General features: G+C 46.5%; 2 protein-coding genes across 5 annotated transcripts in view; one reads left to right on the forward strand and one right to left on the reverse strand.

Moving 5' to 3' along the window:
- Window positions 1-1,595: 1,595 nt before the first annotated feature.
- Casp6 (caspase 6) lies at window positions 1,596-14,036 on the forward strand. Of its 3 annotated transcripts, none has more exons than XM_017591135.2 (8): window positions 1,596-1,747; window positions 2,012-2,166; window positions 5,824-5,865; window positions 6,260-6,406; window positions 6,754-6,830; window positions 10,570-10,745; window positions 12,128-12,287; window positions 13,268-14,036. In XM_017591135.2, the coding sequence occupies exons 3-8, from the start codon at window positions 5,837-5,839 to the stop codon at window positions 13,507-13,509; spliced, it is 831 nt and encodes a 276-aa protein (XP_017446624.1). In that variant the 5' UTR covers window positions 1,596-1,747; window positions 2,012-2,166; window positions 5,824-5,836; the 3' UTR covers window positions 13,510-14,036. The 3 variants fall into 3 exon arrangements, with proteins under 3 accessions (XP_017446624.1, NP_113963.2, NP_001258913.1); NM_031775.3 differs by having other exon boundaries at window positions 1,695-1,747; window positions 6,257-6,406; NM_001271984.1 differs by lacking the exon at window positions 2,012-2,166 and having other exon boundaries at window positions 1,695-1,747; window positions 6,257-6,406.
- A 797-nt stretch (window positions 14,037-14,833) lies between these two features.
- The window catches only part of Mcub (mitochondrial calcium uniporter dominant negative subunit beta), a 70,290-nt gene continuing 64,823 nt past the window's right edge, over window positions 14,834-20,300 (reverse strand). For both annotated transcript variants that reach the window (NM_001398673.1, XM_063281666.1), the window contains exons 5-8: window positions 18,548-18,708; window positions 16,777-16,980; window positions 15,559-15,675; window positions 14,834-15,042 (exon numbers count right to left, since the gene is read on the reverse strand). In NM_001398673.1, the coding sequence (NP_001385602.1) occupies window positions 14,965-15,042; window positions 15,559-15,675; window positions 16,777-16,980; window positions 18,548-18,708 (560 nt within the window). In that variant the 3' untranslated portion in view covers window positions 14,834-14,964. The remainder of the gene's footprint in view (window positions 15,043-15,558; window positions 15,676-16,776; window positions 16,981-18,547; window positions 18,709-20,300) is intronic.

The raw sequence follows: 20,300 nt of genomic DNA on the forward strand, positions 1-20,300 counted from the left end.
TATGTGTGTGTATATATGTATGCATGTGTGTGTGGTGTATGGTGTGTGTGGGTGTATATCTGTGTGATATGTGTGTGTGTGTGTTTAAGTAAAACAATAGTATGGGCAGGTGTGATTGTGCCTATCTTTAGTCCTAGTACTTGGAAGCTGAGGCAGGACAATCACAAGTTCAAGGCCAGTGTGAGTTATATAGGAAGATCACCTATCAAAGGGGGGAAAGGTAATGCAATGTCTTGAGATGCGAAGGTATGTAGCGAGAAACAACCCTTTCATCTGCTCCTTTCAAATAAGTGGAGGGCCGGCCAGCCGGGGTCCTGCTCCATAGAGTGAATAGGACTCAGATGAATGATGACAGTCATATCCAAAGCCAAGGCGGTCTCGAGAGTCACACGAGCCATTCAGACCACGAGGGGTTGAGATGACTGACACTATCACTCTGCTAGGTGCAAGCAGCTGGGCTGGGAATGATGAGACATAAATAAACGATAAATAAATAAAAATCGGCCACACCTGCTTTCACCGAACAAGGGAGTACAACTCACCTATTTTTCCCGAGCTTCCCCCTGAAAAGCACGGTTCTGAGTCGGTCTGAGTGAGGGTTAGTTAACTCTTGTCAACACCACCACTGAAGGAAGAGCTTGATATGCCATGTTGTAATGACAGAAAATTATTATTAAGACAACTGAGTATTACCAAGCCCAACCCTCTTTACTTGCCATGAAAAGGGGCCCAATGAATTTCAGACAGGTTTTCAGGGCAAGGAAAAAGGTTTATTCGGTAAACTAGCAAGACGCAGTAGACTGTCATCCGAAAGACTTTTCACTATTTTGCTTTAATGGAAATGGTGACTTTGAGACTAGAGAAGGACAGGAGGCTCCGAAAAGATATCTGTAGATGCCCAAAGGCTGCCGTCAGCAGCCATGAGACTATACATGTGTGAGCCTGCCCTGTCCTGTTAAAGAACTCTCCCTTATATTCACACATGCACACACACACACTTCCTACACATACACACATGATTAAATATTATAATAAAAGAAACTTCAGCTAACTGGTAAAACCTTAACATGTTTTCTATCATCTGTAGTTGCTTAATTTTTAAATGACAAGGTGGCACACAGTAGACACAATATGACACAGGGAAAGCCATGGTCACCGTCACCTACAGATCATCACCTACAGGTCATCATTGTTCTTGGAATTTCTGTATGTACTGCCAAGTTACCTCTACTTTTGTAAGTCAGACCTAAACATCCAGGAATTGGTAGAGCACTTGGCTGGTGTGCAAGAGTCCTGGGTATGGTAGCACAAGACAGTTATCACAGCACTGAGTGTGGAGGCAGGAGGATCAAGGTCATGACCTACAGGAGACTCAGGAAAGGAAGGAGAGAGGAGGTTGTGGGGGAAAAACATGAGAAATAAACCCGCTAAAGTAACGGACTGTAGCGTAAGCTCTCTACACTAAACTGAGCACTAGATGAAGTGGCTCAGAGCGAATGTCTTTCAGGGACAGCGATACTTGAGTGCTCCCCTCCTCAGTGCTCACACATACACACAGCCTGTGCTGCTGAGCTTGAGGAAGCCACAGTGGCGTCCTGGCGTTGCCTGGGTGACAAAGGGCCCTGCTGCCCGGGGAGGCAGAGGCGGATCCTGGGGCGGGTCAGGAGGCGGGGTGGGGCTGGCAGGAAACGGGACCTGGAGAGCGGAGGCCTCAGGACGAGCGCGGACACCCGGAGCTCGTGGGCAGGTAAGTGCGGGGCACAGGTGCGACCCTGGGGCGCGGGACGGAGCAGGGTGGGCAGCCTCCTGGGACTGCCAGGACTGCTGGGACTGGCAGAAGTTGTGGGCTTACGGTGCTGAGGACGTAGCCGTGGTATTTGCCCAAGCTAACCCCACCGAGCGCTTTTGTCCTCCGCATCCGGGCTGTTTAAACTTTAAAGGGCGGTGCTTGCGCTGAGTGGTAGAGAACTTGGCTCTGCAAGTTGAATCCTGTTTTTGTTGCTCGCGTCAGCCTGAAAAGTGGGGAGAAGTGGCAGACCAGAGCTCGGGGCACAGGCCTGCAGGAGCCCAGCTCAAGACCCCTAACCAAGGCCAGACCAAGGCCAGACCTGGGCAGGCACCTCCATCACAGCGCCTTCTGCAGTCAGAACTTGTTGCTGTCCACAGGTTAGTCCCAAATAACTTTTCTCTATACAGTGATAAACTGTTAGTTCTTGCTTCAGAACAGGCTTTCTGTTGCCTAGCAAAATCGGCCCTGGTTAGGTTAGAAACTTCAAGCCTGAATAGTCTTTAAGGTCAGAGACTGCCTTCATTTCAGAGCTTCTGTCCTAATTCCGGAGGAAAACTGTGAAAGTCCCCATGGTCCTGCAGGGAGTGACCCTTGTTGGACACACAGGGTCTAGTGGCCATCTCCAGTTTAGGGATGAATGGTGAGGTGTGGGAAGCCAAGTGGGGGGGCGGGGAGGACCGGCTCCCTCTCCTTTTTGTCTTTTCCTTTTCTCCCCTGTCCCCTTCTACACCATGCTCTTTCCAGTGTATGTTCTAGGGAGGTGAGTTATTTCTTACAGGTTATTAAATAGATGGTTGACAGGGAATGTGGGTAGATTCTCGTGAGAGCTAGTTTGGAAAGCTCCGGTGGAAGGCCTGGTGACGGGTAGTACAGACGCTCTGATCCACCAGCGCCAGGCTTTCAGTTCCAACTTCTCAGGGCTGACCTTAGGCAGGCCTGGCCCATGTTCTGCATTCTTGAGCTTTGGAAGTAGTAAGATAGAGTATCTACAGTGCCACCCAATCAGTACCGTGGCTGATACCTTTATCTGGAAATTACCATAAAGAGAAAAAGAAGTGAGTGCTGTTATACAAATTAAACCTTAAACCAAGGAACTAGGAGGCAGTGTTTACTCTAGGGTGTGACAGAAAAGGAGAAGTGAGACATGGCCGGCACTGTATACATTTTTAATAACTAAATCTCATATAGGGTGTCTGTCTTAGGGTTTTACTGCTGTGAACAGACACCATGACCAAGGTGACTCTTATAAAGGACAACATTCAGTTGGAGCTGCCTTCCAGGTTCAGAGGTTCAGTCCATTATCACCGAGGTGGGAGCAGGGCAGCATCCAGGCAGGCATGGTGCAGGCAGAGCTGAGAGTTCTACATCTTCATCTGAAGACTGCTAGGAGAAGACTGACTTCCAGGCAGCTAGGATGAGGGTCTTATACCCCACACCCACAGTGACACACCTACTCCAACTGGGCCACACCTTCTAATAGTGCCACTCCCTGGGCCAATCATATACAAACCATCACTGTATCTTAATCCCAGCTGCAAAAGAGGCTAAGGTCGGGAAATCTCCGGTTCAAGGTCGACCTCGGGTTCCAAGGTAGATAACATAGAACGAGTCTTGGGGAAATGCTTTGCCGTGTGCTTTGCTATAACCCAGTCTCTGAAGGCTGAAGCAAGAGGATTATAAATTTGAAGCCAGCCTGGGGCACAGTGCTCTAAACCCCTGCCAAGGGGAGACTCTCTGGAGAAGCCTGCCCCCTTGTGCTGGGTAGTTTTATGTCAACTTGACACAAACTAAAGTCATCTGGGCAGAAGGAACCTCAATTAGGGAACTGTCTCTGTCACATCAGGCTGTGGACAAGCCTATAGAGCACTTTCTTAATTAGTGATCAGTGTGCGAGGGCCCGGCCCATGGTGGTGGGTGCCATCACTGGGCTCCTGAGGTCCGGGGTTCTTTAAGAAAGCAGGCTGAGCAAGCCAGTAAACAGTATCCCCCATGGCCTCCGCAGCAGCTCCGGCCTCCAGGTTTCTGCTCTGTTCTTGTCTTAACTTTCTTTGATGCTGAAATATATAATCCAAATTCAAAGTATAATCCAAATCAATCCTTTCCTCCCCAGCTCCCTTTTGGTAATGGTGTTTCATTACATCAGTAAAAGCCCCAACCAAGACAGGTATCTTGGGTATCTGTTGTAATTTTCCTAAGCATGCCTCCTCCCTCTCCTAACGCCTGTACTTAAGTGTATATTACAACTGTTCGCTGCTGGCAAGATGGGTTAGCAGGTAAAGGCGCTTGCCACTAAGCCTGAAGACCTGCGACCATGTTATGGAAGGAGGAAACCGCCCCTGCAGGTTGTCACCTGACTTCTGCAGAGCTGTGGCATGTGCCTGCCAGCTCGCACCCCCTCGCCCACACACACACAAATGTATGTTAAAACTTTATTAACAGATCCCAACTTTACACTAAGCAAACCCTTACAGAGGGTGTGGATTCGACAGCCTTGAAACTGGATGCTATTTTTAATGGGTCTTCGTGAGCAGCAACCCTGGGCTAAGTCTGTAGGCCCTGACTGCGATGAGGGAGGTGCAGGAGACAACCCACACCGAAGCTTCTCATTGGATGGGAAGAGCAGAGTTGGTTTTCAAGGCTTTCAAGGGACGTGGCGAGTTGCGGTTGGCATTTTTGCCCCAGCAGCTCTCTGGTGCCTCGGTACAAAGGCAGATTGGCTGTCCCTTCCTGGATTCTGGCTCTGTAAGGTCTCAGTTGCCACCAAGACCCAGCAGTCGGCCTCCTAACAGTCACCGGGAGCGCTGAGGCAGATGGAGGAAATCTAATGAGCACCTACTGGACAGGGAAATGCCCTACTGGACTCTGTGTTGAGAAATGGTGCTGCCTGGGTAAACTCATAGGACCGAGCCCTCTCCCCGCTCACCCTCACCAGGGTGGTCATGGTTTTGTTTTATTGACATGAGGTTGGGACATTCAGATGCCAGGGGAGACTGTCTGAGGACAGAGGGAAAAACAACCAATTCTGCCTCAAAGACCCCCACAAAAGTTGTATCCTGTTAACTTTCCTTTTCTGTTTGTAACTCTGGCCTCCCTTGAATCTGCTAACCAACCAAAGGAAAGCAGATTATTGAGCCAATTACGGATGCCATTGGCTGGGTGAGCCTCTTTACACTCAATGCCATTGGAAGCTGGGCCTGAGCTACTCTGGGTGCAGAGCCAGGATGAGCAATGCATTGATCCCATGACTGGGCTGCCTCCCTGAACAACACAGTGAGGTGATGGCGTGAGCTTCTCCGTTGTGCTTGCCGCCTCTCTGGTGCTCGGCAGCCGCGGGTGGCCAGTGACCAACACACTGCATTGTGAGCAATTGGATCAGCATAGAGAGGTCCGTCACATAGCGCTCTCCAGAGCAGGGAAGGACACGAGGAAGGCTTCCTCAGAGGGTTGTGAGGTGTCATCAGTAGTGAGTACAGAGACTTAACACTGGAGATAGGTGATGAGAAAACCAAGATCTAGGCCTTTGCAATGAAGGCCTCCTCTCTTCCAGTTAAGTTTATTCCGTGGAAACAGTGTAAACCACAGAGTGGACTCGGTTCCCCTGTGTGACTCAGCTCCGCTCTACACACCAAAGCATTTCCTTCAGACTCTAACCACACACTTGTTTAAATAAGGTTTTCTCCTTTTCTACTTATCGTTATTTTGAAGGCCAGAGGAGCAGTGTATTACTGTAGCTGATTTACTCACTGGATAGCATCCCTTTGTCCCTTCATACCTTTGTCCCTTCCTCTCTTCATCTGCAAGAGTCTTAAGGACTGTGGGGGGCGGGGTCCCTGAGGGGCGGAGCACCTATGCTGCCCTTCTGTTGAAAGTAAAACGAATGAGGAAGGTGTGGGGGCACACACCTATAATCTCAGCCCTCAGGAGACCCAAGCAGGCCATTTCTGTGAGTTAGAGGCCATCCAGGCTTACACAATAAAATCTTGTAAAATGAAAGAAAATGAAACTAACAGACAACAACTTTGTTTTCCTGATAGGGGAAAGTAAAACATGACGGAGACAGATGGCTTCTACAGAAGGTAAAGCTACTCTTGTCTTTTTAAAAGCCTTTCCTCTTTCTTGGTCACAACCGTCTTACGGGAATAAATGCAGGGATGCAGTTGTTAGGTTCCGTGATGTTTAGCATTCAGGGAGCCGAGATATAGTGTGGTTAGAGTAATAGTTCTCACCCTGTGGGTCATGACCCCTGTGGGGTCAAGCGACTTTCACAGGGCTCACCTAAGGCCTTTGGGAACCACAGATATTTGCATTACAGTTCATAACAGTAGCAAAATTAGTTACAGATTAGCAACAGATATTCTTTCATGGGTGGGTAGGGGTCCCCACAATACCAGGAACTTCATTAAGCCAGTGGAGAATGTCAGGGTCAAAGGGCCCAGTGTGACTGTTTGTTTACTGTTCATTAATTAGTAGGGAAGTGTTGGATCCAGCCGAGCAGTACAAGATGGACCACAAGAGGAGAGGAACTGCCCTAATCTTCAATCACGAGAGGTTCTTCTGGCACCTAGCACTCCCAGAGAGGCGGGGCACCAACGCAGACAGGGACAACCTGACTCGAAGGTAGTTTCCCCTGTCATACACTTAATTGAGAGCTAATCGTCATTGAGACCTGATGACAGATCTGGAGCCTCTTGGGGACCCGGCATGTGCTTAGCATGCATGAGGCCCCACAAACGAGCCACCAGGCTTTCCCTGTTGCTAACATCGGTGCAGTAGGTGGTAGTAATCGTCAGTGCATTGGCTCTTGTCACCGCTAAGCGCTTTCATGGGGCAGGCGATCGAGGGAATTGCCCTGGTTGTTTTCCCTGGTTGTAAAAATTAGGCATGGAAGTGAGTACTCAAGGAAGTAAGGGACTTGGATGGCCTGGAATTACTCACAAGCTAATTCCGAGTTCATGTGTCACCAGGTTCTCAGAGCTAGGATTTGAAGTGAAATGCTTTAACGACCTCCGGGCAGAAGAACTACTGCTCAAGATTCACGAGGGTAGGTGGCCGTGCTCGCTGAGGTGGGATCGGGTACTGGATGCTATCACTAGGTCTGATTACCTGTGCCTGTAACTGCTGCATTACTGTGCAGAAGGTATTCTAAGGACGGTGCAGCTCAGAGTCAGTCCTCACGCGTGCCTCGAGCCTTCAAATCTTTTGCCAACCGGTTGTGACTACAGCTATTGGCATGGTGCTTTCTCCAGCGCCTTCCTTTAGTTAGATTGAAAATAGTTCCAGTTGGAACTGGCTGCTTCCTAGGCTTTCTGCTTTGCTCCTAAGCTTTGAAGGACATGGGGTCTCAACTCTCCCGGAAGCTCTGAGAGTTAGGTAGGACACAGGGAGCAGCCACAGAGGCAGCTGCTGAGTGGTTGCTTCTAGGTTTCAGTCTGTTGTAGAGAAGTCTGCTCATTCAAAGAAACTTTTATTGTGTGACCAAAGCCACGTGGGGTTGAACGAATTTTGAAATCGCCAAATAGTCACCATATAAAACAGGTTTCACAGTGGCATTCATGTTCCAAGCACATTGTGCATTTCTGTCCGTATTGACCTTATATCCCTCACCTCCGTTCTGACTGGTACCCCTCCTCTTCCCTGATAGTCCGCCATCTATGTTCACGGCCCATGAGTATGACGGGTGAGAGAACCGTGTGAAGCCAAAGGTTGGACTTTCAAGGAGAGAATGTGAATCTTCTCTTTCTGACTCCTCCCTGTTGTTTTGCTTAGGGGGATGGGTCTCTGGTTCTAAGCATTTTTTGATGTATTTTGTTCTTTATGGCTGAGTAAAACTCCACTGTGTGGCTGTACCACGTTTCTTTACTTGCTGTGAGTTGAAGGACAACTGATTCTGTGGTTTGCCTGTTGTGAGTGGTGCTGCACTAAACATGGAGGAGCAGACTTCTCCATGAGCGGACCTGAACCCCTTGGGTGCGTTCCCAGGAGTGGTACAGCTGGGAAATGTGCTTTGTTTTCTGAGGAAGCTCTGGGTTGATTTCCACGGGCCTGTGGCTGCTCACACTCTATCCAGCACCACATGAGGACTTCTTCCTTCCCAGCCCACTTCCCCTCCACCCCAGCCCACAGCCCACATCAGCTGCTCACTTCCCGCCCTTTCCAGCCCAATTCCCACTTCAGCTGCCCACTGTCCCCGCCCTCACCAGCACTGGTTTTTTGCTGCTATCACGTTTTTTGTTGTTTTAGCGAGAGCCATTCTGACTGAGAGGAAGAGATCTCAAGGTGTTTCTGACTTGTGTTTCTCTGATGGCTGAAACTGATGAACATTCTGTCGCCTCGCTACAGACGTTTGGTATTTCACAGTTTGAGTTTTTCTTTCTCTTCAAGACAGGGTTTGCTGTCCTGGAACTCTTTGTGTAGACCAGGCTGGCCTTGAGCTCTCAGAGCTCTCTGAAGTGCTAGGATTAAAGTACCATCTGGCTTGGCACTTCATATTTGGAGAACCACCCCTGTGTCTCATTTATTGATTTCTGATTGGATTATTCGGCTTTCTAGTAGGTTTCCCCCTCCCCCATCATTCTTCATCTAGTGTGGATACTGACCTAATTTCTTCAGATGTATGGTGGAAAAAAGATTCCTTTCCACCCTGTAGGCTATCTCCTCACTCCAGAAATGGTTTCTTTCACTGTGAAGTTCATTTAGTTTTTCATGGGATCCCATCTGGTAGTCCTTGGAAGTATTTCCTGAGCGATTGGAGTCCTTTTCAGAAAGGCTTTGCCTACCTCTTTCCTTTTTCTTACTCATGTAGTATTTTGTGTCTGTGGGGTTGTGAGCCTGTACGTATACCACAGTACCCATATGGATGTCAGGGGCCAGCCTTGGGAGGGAGTCTTTTTCCATCGTGTGGATTCTGCGATTCTGTTGGCCGATGTGTGTGCTGGCTCCACCTTGGCTTTGTTACTCCCTCCTGCACCGTAACGTGAAATCAGTGTGGCGATGATGCCGGCTTCGTTCTGTTTGCTAAGGATTGCCTTGGCTATTAGGGGTCCCTCCTGCCTCAGCCTCCACCTCAGGGTGTTTTCTAATTCTGTGAAGAATTGTCATGAGAGCCCAGAGATAGCTTTTGCACGGTAGCCATTTTCTCCATATTGTCAACCCATGAGCTGGAGGCCTTTCACCGCCTTAGTTTATTCCCGTTTGTTTCTTTTTCTAATGCTATTGCAAATAGGATTCTGTCCCTGCTTTCTTTCTCAGTGGATAGCATATAAGAAAGATACTGGGGGGCTGGACAGATGGCACAGTGGTTAAGAGCACTGGTTGCTCTTCCAGAGGTCCTGAGTTCAATTCCCAGCAACCACATGGTGGCTCACAACCATCTGTAATGGGATCTGATGGCCTCTTCTGGTGTGTCTGAAGACAACTACAGTGTACTCATGAAAGAAAGAAAGAAAGAAAGAAAGAAAGAAAGAAAGAAAGAAAGAAAGAAAGAAAGGAAGGAAGGAAGGAAGGAAGGAAGAAAGAAAGGAAGGAGGAAAGAAAGACTAAAAAAAAGAAAGAAAGATTTTGATTTTTTGTATCCGCTGTTTGGCTGAAAATGTTAATCAGATCTGAATTTTTTTGTTGGAATATTTAGTATTTAGCTTCTTATTTTTATTTTTTAACTGCTTTGTGTCTGAGCGCTTTGTCTGCATGTATGCAAGCTGCCTGGTGCCTTCAAGAGGGCAAACGAGCATCAAAGCCTGAAGCCACAGGTGGTTGCAAGCTGCCACGTGGGTACTGGGAACTGAACCGAAGGCGACCTGCACTCTGAGCGCTGAGCTGTCTCTCCAGCTGTTAGTGTCTTTAAGTATAGGGTCGTGCCATCGACAAACAGGGATAATTTACTTCTGCCTTTCCCATTTGTATCCTTTATTTCTTCCTCTTGCCACACTGCGCTAGCTAACGGTTAAAGCAGCACATTGAGTAAAAATGGAGGGGCCTCTGTCTTTGGAGGAACTGTTTTGCTTCTCCTGTTCGTGTAGAGTTGCTGTAGGTCAGTGCTGTACAGCCTGTGTGTGTGGTGTTGAACTGTGCTCCTTCTGGTCCTGGTTCCTTCAGGAGAGGCTGAACTTTGTCAGCGTCTTTTTGATGTTAACGTACTTCCGAGTTCGAGTCTGTTTTTATCCTGTATTATAGTCACTGATTTGCATATGATGGGTCACATTATAATCCTGCAGTTAAGCTAGCTTGGCCATGGTGCATGGCTTTTTAATGTATTGTTGAGTTCTGTTTGCAAGCATTTTACTGAGAATTTCTGTATCCATAGTCTTGGGGATGTTATGTTGGTCTATGATGTTTTTGTTCTTATATCTTTAAGTAACTTGGATCTTAAAGGAGCTTCCCCGTTTTTCTCTCCATTTTTCTGTACTTGAGAAAAGCTAATATTTTTAATGAAATTGCTTTAAACTTTAATGATTATTTTTAAGTCAGCCATGGGTAGGACACACCAAGTCAGCCTTCTTCATGGGCAACCGTGTCAGCCCCTGTCTCAAACAACCAACATTAGAAAGAGTTTAGGGCAAAGAAATACTTTAGGACCAGCCTGACAACAGAACGAGACCCAATATTAAAGAGGAAGAAAAGACACAGGTGTGTGTTATTACAGGAAGTTTGTGCTTTTTGAAGCAGGCCCCTCTCCTGCCACTCTGTAAGTGTATTTTTGTCCTAGTACCTCTAACTTCAAGGTATCCACATGTGGATAACAAACTCTTCTTTTTCACTCTGTGTGCATTTTGGGATATCCATAGTGTCGACTTCCAGCCACGTAGATGCCGATTGCTTCCTGTGTGTCTTCCTGAGCCACGGGGAAGGCAACCACATTTACGCATACGATGCCAAAATTGAAATTCAGACCTTGACTGGCTTGTTCAAAGGAGACAAGTGTCAGAGCCTGGTTGGAAAACCCAAGATATTCATCATCCAGGTAAGACCGATCTCGCCACCTCAGCTATAAAACTCAGCATTGATTAAAAAGGTTAAAAAGTTAATTTCTAAGATAGGTTTCTCCAACAATTAGAAAGGCCCTTTTGGGATCCTGGTCAAATAGAGTTGTACTTTGAGTTGTTTGCGTTTCCTTATCATAAGAGTGTTTTGAGCTGGGCAGGGCATGGAGCATATAATCCCCACACTTGGGAGTTCGAGGCCAGCGAGCCTGGTCCACAGACTCTAGGCCAGCCAGTGCCACCTTGTCGTGAAAAACAAAAAAACAAAAAAAAAAAAATGTTTTGATTAATATTTGGTCTGTCAGAGAGGCACTGCCGTGCTGCTGTGTGGCTGGGCGGAGTTTGGAGGAGGGGCCACAGGAAGGGAAGCCGTTGATTGCTCAGGACCCTGGAAGGCCCGCCTGGCTACGCTGGGCTTCCGTCTGTGGGAGCATGCAAGCCCTGGAGATGCTGTCGGGGGAAGCAGGCTCATCTTCACCTGCCTCACCCTTTACACGTCTCCAAGCTTCCAGATAGTTTCAGAAAGAAGAAAACAAGTGTTTGGAGCAGGAGCAGTCTGCTAGTAGAGAGGCTTCACCATGTAAATTTGAGGCGGGAGCACGGTTTAGCCTGTAACACTGAGGAGCAGAACGTAGCTCAGTGGCAGGGCACTGGATGAGCAAACAAAAACCTGTGATGCCAGCTTCTGGATAGAAAGGAATAGATAGAAATTTAGAACTCACTTTGAAGTGGGAACAGAGACTAAGAGAGAAGGGGAGAGGGAGAGGGGTCAAGAGGAAGGGGGAGCGCTCAGGGCTGGAGGAGTGGCTCAGTGAAGAAAGGAGTTCCAGTCCCTTCTCCAAGGACCCAGCCCCCTCTTCTGAACCCTGGGGCACCGGCACTCACATGTGCAGAGACACATGTGCAGAGACACAGCCACAGATACACAGGTAGATACATACTTTTTAAATATGATTTTAAAAACACAGTGAAAACAGAAGGCAAAAGCACATGGAGAGATGACCTCTTAAGTCAGTGCTGTTTCAGCTATTGGTAAATTGTGACCTCAACTGGACGGTCCAGATGTCATTTGGAAGTAATTACCTGACTGAACAAAAGCATTCTGGCAAGGAAGATAGTTTATACCATTCAGCATATTGTTGTTTTTATTTGTGGGGTGGGTTGGGACCACATTGTCTAAAAGGAAAGATTATCGGGAAATAGCTTGGTCAGCTTACGTCACTCAGAGCCTGATTGCGTCATTTTCAAACTGCCTGTGTGGGTTACTAATGGGAGGTGTGCTGAGTTATATATTCCCGCTGCGTTTAAGCATTGGGAACAAGATGGCGGGCAGAGAACGCGTCCTTTCCTCTCTCTTTTGTAGGCCTGTCGGGGCAGCCAGCATGACGTGCCCGTGGTTCCTCTGGACGTGGTGGATCATCAGACAGACAAGCTGGACGACAACGTGACCCAGGTGGATGCTGCCTCGGTGTACACTCTGCCTGCGGGGGCGGACTTCCTCATGTGTTACTCTGTTGCAGAAGGTGAGCCAGCAGATGCTGCTGACTGAAGCCTTGAAGCTGGTGACCTGTACTTAAGCCTGTGTCACCTTTGAATTGGAGTGGTCTTTCACAATCAAATCACTGTGTTCTGTTAAAAAGCCACAGACCTAATCACGGTGAAGAAATCCTTTCTGATCGATAAGTGAAATGGGAGATACCTTACAGACTAACAGCTGTAGAGTTGTCGTGGGTGTTAGCAGCTTGATGGCGTTTGGTCACTCGGCAACACCACTCTGATATATCTGTGGAAATCCTTGCTGAAAGACAAAAAAGTTCTGCTAAATTCTCTGCTTTTTGTTTAATCTCTGACCTCAAATTCGTTGGGTATTATTTTGTTCTAGTTTGCTTTTTCGGAGAGCAGAGAAAATTTCTGTCAAAAGCCTTCTTTGGCTTCTCAGGGTAAACTGAGGCAGCAAAAAGGGGTATGGCGTTGGCGATTGGGGTCATGCTGCTAGCAACGCACTGGGGTGGGTGTTGAACCAAATCAGGAATGCTATAAAGTCATTAATTCATCTCAACAGCATTAATTCATGGAAGTTCATCTTCACGTTGATGTGCAGGAAAATTGCCCAATAGGGTGGGCCGATGCCCGGGAGTCATTAGGCTATGTGATAGTGGCAGGAGAGGCATGTCGGCCGGGAGAAGCATCCTGGGATGAAGTCTCTGGGCTGTGCCTCTCCAGAGTGCACCCGCTGTAGCCATGGAAACAGTGGGCTGTCTCCAGTGAGCTCACTCGCTTGCCACAGCCTTTCCTCGATGGCTTCTGTCAAAGTTCAGTAATCCTTTGTGTGTAAGACCATAGGATTACTATGTTTTCCGACATTAGATTAAGCAGTGGGGAGAAATCATGGCCACACGACGAGCAGTGTGTCTTATTCTCTCCAAGGGCTTTCGGGAGCTTTCATTTCTGTAACTGGCTTTATCGTAAGTGTCTTTCCGTGACCTCCCCGCTCTTGTTTTAGGGTATTACTCTCACCGAGAGACTGTGAACGGCTCCTGGTACATTCAGGATTTGTGCGAGATGCTGGCCAGGCACGGTAGTTCCCTGGAGTTCACCGAGCTGCTCACGCTGGTGAACAGGAAGGTCTCTCAGCGCCGTGTGGATTTCTGCAAAGACCCAGGTGCAATTGGCAAGAAGCAGGTTCCCTGCTTTGCCTCAATGCTGACCAAAAAGCTGCATTTCTGTCCCAAACCTAGTAAGTAGGGCCGTCCGACTTGCTACAAATGTTTCACACACATTTCCCTTCTACACAGAGGCCAGCTGGCCAAAGACTCCGCCCACCAACGGACACTGTTTGAATTTTTAAGGTGCTACAGAAAAGTAATGTTTTGCCTTTGTTATTATTTTCCAATCATGTTGGGGATGGGGAAAGGGCTAAAGAAATCCTCAGGAAATTACTGTGCGCAAATGCCCAATACATTTATTATGTTTCTGGTAAATGGCAAGATTACTAAGAATACCAACTACTTTGCCTTACCTTTTGTGACACTATTTATATAGGCTCATTGTATAATGTTTTTAAAGATCTTTGAAACTCAAGAATGAGATCGTTTTCACCTAATAAAAATGTCTAAAACTCACTAACATTTTCTAATTCATATGCTTACATAATGTACAGTGGGCCTGTTTTAGTCGGTCATGCTTTCATTTATTATTTTGTTTACCTGTAATGGGGCATTTTATGTGTGGCTTTAATTCCCATTTTGGAAACAATAAACCTTTCAGAACTATTTCATGGCACTCTGGGGAGTATGTAGTGACATGTCACCATGTATAGACACATGTATAGTAATACTTAGTCGCTCTGGGTACGTACAGCCCCTATAGGCGCGGATGCAGTGATCCCTACCTGATAAAGACACACAGGAAGTGACACCTCGCCACTGTAATCCAGCATGCAGCAAATGCTGACCACCATAGGCAAAGCATCTCCCTAAATGGGACTTAAAGCTGAAGAGCTTGACGCTTTTAGCAGACTATTGAATTAACAGTGTAATCAGTTCTCCTTTAAGGTTCTTCTTGTTAACCTGCCCATTTTTGTATCAGAATATTTTGTTAACAACCTACTGGTTGAGGGTTATATTGGGGCTTTGAGAACAGAAACACATAAGTTGCTGGTATAAAAGCAGTGCCTTGGAGGCCTTGCTTCAACCACAGTTGAGGTACCAGTATGGCAGCTGGGCCTTTGTACCTTTGATACAGTGTTACGGCCATACAACTATTGCACAGTAAAAGGCAAAAAGAAACTGGGTGTAATGGGAAACTGGGGCAGGAGGATTGCTTGGAGTACAAGCTTGAGCCACAGTGTGAGACTGTCTCAAGAAATAAAGTTCACGGTAACAACAAGGTGAGACCAAATGAACCTAAGAACCAGAGTGGATGAATGCCAAATGCTGACCACTGAAGGCTGATCAGTTTACCCCCATGTGGAGCCCGCTTGGGAGGAGCTTGGGTAGCGGCACCCAGGCCACAAGCACCAGTACGCTCAGATCTCCAAACCCCCTGGAGTGGGATTGTCAGGGAATACTTCTGTTTCACACAAATTTATTAACCAAACTGTATCTGAAAACGTCAAGAGAAATGAACACGACCTTAGAAACATCCACTTGGTAAGCTATAAAACCAGCACATAGCCTGTTGATGACTAAAAGTGTGAGGCTAGTTCTTCTTGCTGACTTCCTGTCCTTGAAGTCGCAAGCAGAGGGAGTGGCGCACGTTCTCCAGGGATTCTGTAGCCTGTCGTGAGGGGAAAAAAAAAGCTTGAGGTCAGAGAAAATAAGTAATATTAACACTGAGGTTTGAAGGGAATCGTACAAACTCAACACCTTGGGACAAGAAAACATTGAAATTAATGAGGTAGATGCCTTGTGGGAATCTTCCTGATGTTTTTGTTCAGTTGTTTGTTTCTTTTGAGACAGGTTTCAGCGTATACCTCTGGCTGTCCTGAAACTCAATCAGTAGACCGGTTGGCCTTGAACTCACAAAGATCTCCCTGCCTCCCTGGTGCCAGGATGTTATCAAGAGTATAAGCCACAATGCCCAGCTTTATGAATCCTTTTTTTAAGAGACGAGTTTATGGTTTCATAAAGTACCAAGTAATCCCTTTCATCATCTCCCCCCCATTCATATTCTTAAAAAAAAAAAAAAATCCATCCCAAAGTTTTGCTAAACCATACATGAAAAATCTCAGCTTTGCGTGCATTTCCCTGTCTCCCGGACAAAGTCAGCTCAGCTGTGCTCGCAGTAAAATACCTCAGCCAGGTCCTCCTTTAGCTTGTTGTATCGTTCCACATCAAAGCACTGCCGACGTGACTTCCTGTGGAAGAACTGGAGAAACTGCCTGCTCCGAAGGGATTCGTAAGTGTAGTTCTGAAGGAGAGGGGAGACAGCAGAGCATCCTTTACATGGAAATGCTAACCCAGCCAAGTCAGCACAGGGAGAGAAGGGACCTACGTGTCCATCTACAGTGGCCGTCAGAGCAGACAGCCCACAGAAGCAGGGCGTGCGTGGGAGTCGGGAGCACCTCTTACAGGCCGGCTGACTGGGACGAGAAAATGCACATTCTGAGAATAGTGGAAAGATTTGGCAACCTCGACACGAAGCTAGTTTCTGGGAATAACTTAATTTTTGTGGCACAAGTTCGATGTCATTAATTGAGGGAGTGGGGAATGTGGCTCAACGTTCATCCCAGTGGAGGCGTTCGTGTGTTTATACTCTTTCATCTGTAGGAATTAAAATTTTTCCACGCCATAAAGACTCCATCCCACCTTGTGAAAAAACTTCAAAAGACTCGGGAAATGGAAGGGGTTCGTTGCTGCTGATTGTGCAAGCTAGTCTGATGTCAGCTTGACACAGACTACAGTCCTCTGAGAGAAAGGAGCCTCAGCAGAAAACTAGATCACTAGATCGGGCTGTAGGCAAGCCCGTGTGGCATTTTCTTAATTAGTGATAGGGGAAGGCCAGGGTCAGTTGTGGGCAGCACCACCCCTGGGCTGGTGGTCCTGGGTGCTATAAGAAAGTGGACTGAGCAGCGCTTCTCCATGGCCTCTGCCCAGTTGGAGTTCCTGCCTTGCCTTCCCTCAGAGAACTGGGATTCAGGATATGTAAGCCAAGTAAACCCTTTCCTCCCCAAGGTGCTTTTGGTCATGGTGCTTCATTACAGCAATAGGAACCCTAACTAAGACACTGCTTGCCTTGAGGAATCTTTAGACCAGTAGGTTCTCGACCTTCCTAACGCTGCGACCCTTTAATACACTTCCTTACGTTATGCTGACCCCCAACCATAAAATTATCTTCATTGCTACTTCATAACTGTAATTTCGCTACTGTTTTGAACCATAATATAAATCTCTGATATGTCCAGTGATCTTCGGCGACCCCTGTGAAAGGGTCTTTTGAGGTCACGAGCCAGAGGTTGAGAACTACTGTTTTAGACAGACGCTCTGACGTACCATTTTCCTAACTACTCACCTGCCGAGTTACGATGAAGTATGCAAAAAAGACCATGGAATTGGCAAACGTAAGGAAGAACGTAACTGGCTCCATGATATCCCAGGAGTACACCCACCAAGTAAGCCAGGCCAGTGCCCCACCCTGCACAGACAGCAGAGCTAAGCCTGCCCACAGGAGACTGCTGGTTTTGGCTTCTGACCGAGCTTCAATTCCAGCTTTGACCTGGAGGAAGGGAAAGCCATTCAGTTTACGAGTTTGCTCACTTAAGGAGAAAACAAAAACAAGAAGAAACAGTTGAACCGATGAACATTTTGCGTTACTTCGAAGAGGTCATGTATGTAGAAAAATGACACTTAATGAAGTTTGGATCAACTGTTTACTTCCAAATCAGTTCATTAATATTTTCTGAGTTATAAAGGTAATATCTTCTCATTGAAAACAAACCAGCCAGGTATAGGGTCACATGTCTTTAATTCCAGCACTCAGGGGTCAGAGGCAGGAGGATCTCTGTTGAGTCTGAGGACAGCCTGGTAAACAGAGTTCCAGGACAGCCAGGACCACAGAGAGACCCTGTCTTAAGCAACAAAAACAAAACCCATGAACACTGTAGAAGGTTTGCAGTGAGAGGCCCACGAGCCTGTTCTAAGCCCATGTGAAATCACAGGTCTGTTTTCTTTGTCCCTCCATGGCCACTCTGTGACTCTTCTCTCGGGCACTTTGTGCCTATGCCATCCTCCAAAGAGACATTCTGTTCCGTGAAGTGAAGCAGGGTCTTCTGGTAGAGGGAGCTGTCTTCTCTGGACTTGCAATGCAGACCAGGCTGGTTTTGAATTCATAGAAATCTGCCTTCCTCTGCCTCCCAAGTGCTGGGTGAAGGCAGGCACCACCATACCCAGAATATCATTTCTCAAGAAGCAAAATGTGGATAAACCAGAAAAATCAAAAAAGTGCTTCTCTGCCATTCTTCCAGTGCCCTTGGAGATAATTACTGCATTTCTAAAATTTCTATTCATATACAAAGATTAGCTACCCATTTTAATTCTTTTATTTACATTTCAAATGTCCCCCTTTCTGCCCCCTACAAACCCCACACCCCTCCCCCTCCCCTCTTTTCCTCTAATTCATTTTTTTTTAAATTACAAGTGGAATTACAGCTTAAAGAATGCAAGTTTTTCCCTTAAAACAGACTACCGGGCTGGAGAGATGTCTCAGTGGTTAAGAGCACTGACTGCTCTTCCAGAGGTCCTGAGTTCAAATTCCAGCAACCACATAGTGGCTCACAATCATCTGTAATGGGGATCTGATGCCCTTTTCTGGTGTGTCTATATAAGTACACTGTAAAGTGTACTTATATACAATAAATAATAAATAAATCTTTTAAAAAACAGACTACCACACCAAAAAAATAGTTTTTTTTCCTCCATAGTTTGTAGAAAAGAACCATAGATGTTATGAGGCATTACTAACTTGCCACCCACAGTTCTCTTAGGTGGAAATGAGACCTGAGATGTAGCACTCTACAGTATCGCATTTAATAGTCTGCTATCCAGAGACTCCTGGCTGACACCAGCTCTGGGGTCAGATCACCTGCTACACACTACCTCCGTTGCCTAGAGCCCTCATCTCAAAACGAGGAAGATGGTACGCAGCCCACAGGTCGCAGCTCACAGCCCATTTTTCGGACTGAAGGAGAAAACCAGCATACACAAAGCAGCCAAATGCTCCTGTGACAGGCACTCATTAACAAAAGGCATCAGTCCCACAGGGACAGGCTGGGGACCCTTGCTACCTGCTCCAGGGGCCGCAGCTGTTCCTGCAGGTGGTCGATCTTCGCCATCAGATGGCGCTCTCGTCTCTTCTGGACCTCTTCTAAATGCAGGATGGTAAAGAGTCTGTGAACCAAGCACTTCGTGTTTTCCAGCTGGGTCCTGTGCTCTTCGCTTGGCCTTTCTGAGAAAAGGTAAGAGAGACAGTAGACATTGACCACGTGGTTTTCCTCTAGATAAGTCCAGCCAATGAAATGCGAGTCCCCGAGCCTGGCCCCCTGAGCTCTGGTCTGGGCCTGCCCGGCTCTTCCTTACTCTTACTCCACGGGGATTTAGTCGATCTCCTACAAAGTCAGTCCACAATGGTAAGTTACCGAGAGTGGCTTAAAGTTCAACTTTGGAGGTTGGGTGTACCTGCAACCTTTTGTAATGTGATTTTACTGTTGCTTTAAGAAAGACACAGGTGGGCATGTGTATGGTCTCGGGATGAAGACTGGCATAATGGGTTAAATGCAGTACCTGTCTGCTGTCTTCAAGAAGCCTCAGTGACAGTGACATACACGGAGAGAGAGTGAACAGACACAGAAGAGCAGCCGCTGAGCTATGGGATCTGACAGAGCAGTGCGAGCTAGGGCAAAGCACGCTTTGAACCAAAATGAGGAAGAATGGGGGAAAGTATTATATAGTAATAAGGGGGACAATCCATTAGGAAGATATAATAATATAATAATTATATACACATATATACATATATACATACACACATACATATACATATATACATACACATATATACATATATACATACATATATATACATATATACATACATATACATATGGAACATTGATGCACCCAGTTTTGTAAACTCCACTGGACAAAAAGGGACAGATATGTCCAGACACAACAATAACAGGGGAGGGTCACCATGACTTCAAGGTCAGGCCAGGTTACATAGCTCCATTCTTGGCTACAAAATGAGAACCTGCCTCAAAAAATTATATAAAATATATTTTTATAACCCCACCATGCATGCACACATACATCGTGTGTGTGGTGTTTATGGGTATGTGCGTGTGTTTGAATTTTATATGTAATCCATCCAGATTAAAAAAAAACAGTAGAAACTTCAAAAGTTAAATTCTACCATAGAATATTATATCCAAAACCTATGGGATACACATTTTTATTTATTTTTTTGTCAGCCCATGGAGTTTTCTCTAAAACAGGCACATATTCTAATCAGAGTTAACAAATACAAGAAAAGTAAAAAGAAAGAATGCCTTGCAGCTTACTAGACCATGATGATTATAGTAGGGTAACACTAGAAATCAGTAGTGAAAACCACTCGTTATACAAACCTGGAGACTGACAAGAAATGTTTGAATAGTAATTGGTCATTGGAAAGAATCAGGAAGGAAGCAGAAACGTCCTCAAAGAGAGTGAACATAAAACTACTGCTTCCCAGAACCGTGGAGAGAAGGGCGAGGGACGTTCACAACTGAGGTCTACATGAAAAAGTTAGATCTCAAATAAACAGCCCCATCTTACTGCTCATTAGAGATCTGCGTTTTACGTTATTGACATCTTCTTGTTTCAATATCGGCAGTCATATGTATCTTGTAATTTAGCCACTTGGCCTTAGAAGAACAGAAGCAAGATAAACCCAAAGTTAGCAGATGTGGAGCAATAAGGAGAAAGGTGGGATTCGTAAAACAAGCTAACACGACAATGGGGTGGCAAGACAGGCAGAAAACAAGACTGACAAGCCTTCCA

Source organism: Rattus norvegicus, chromosome 2 (genome assembly GCF_036323735.1).
Source record: "Rattus norvegicus strain BN/NHsdMcwi chromosome 2, GRCr8, whole genome shotgun sequence".
NCBI classification, from domain to species: Eukaryota; Metazoa; Chordata; class Mammalia; order Rodentia; family Muridae; genus Rattus; species Rattus norvegicus.

Excerpts from the sequence above, each read along its gene's own strand:
- Casp6 (NM_031775.3), top strand. The coding sequence starts at position 5,837 with ATGACGGAGACAGATGGCTTCTACAGAAG. Across the intron at positions 6,831-10,569 it reads ACTGCTCAAGATTCACGAGG|TGTCGACTTCCAGCCACGTA; the intron begins GTAGGTGGCCGT and ends GGATATCCATAG. Across the intron at positions 12,288-13,267 it reads GTGTTACTCTGTTGCAGAAG|GGTATTACTCTCACCGAGAG; the intron begins GTGAGCCAGCAG and ends CTCTTGTTTTAG.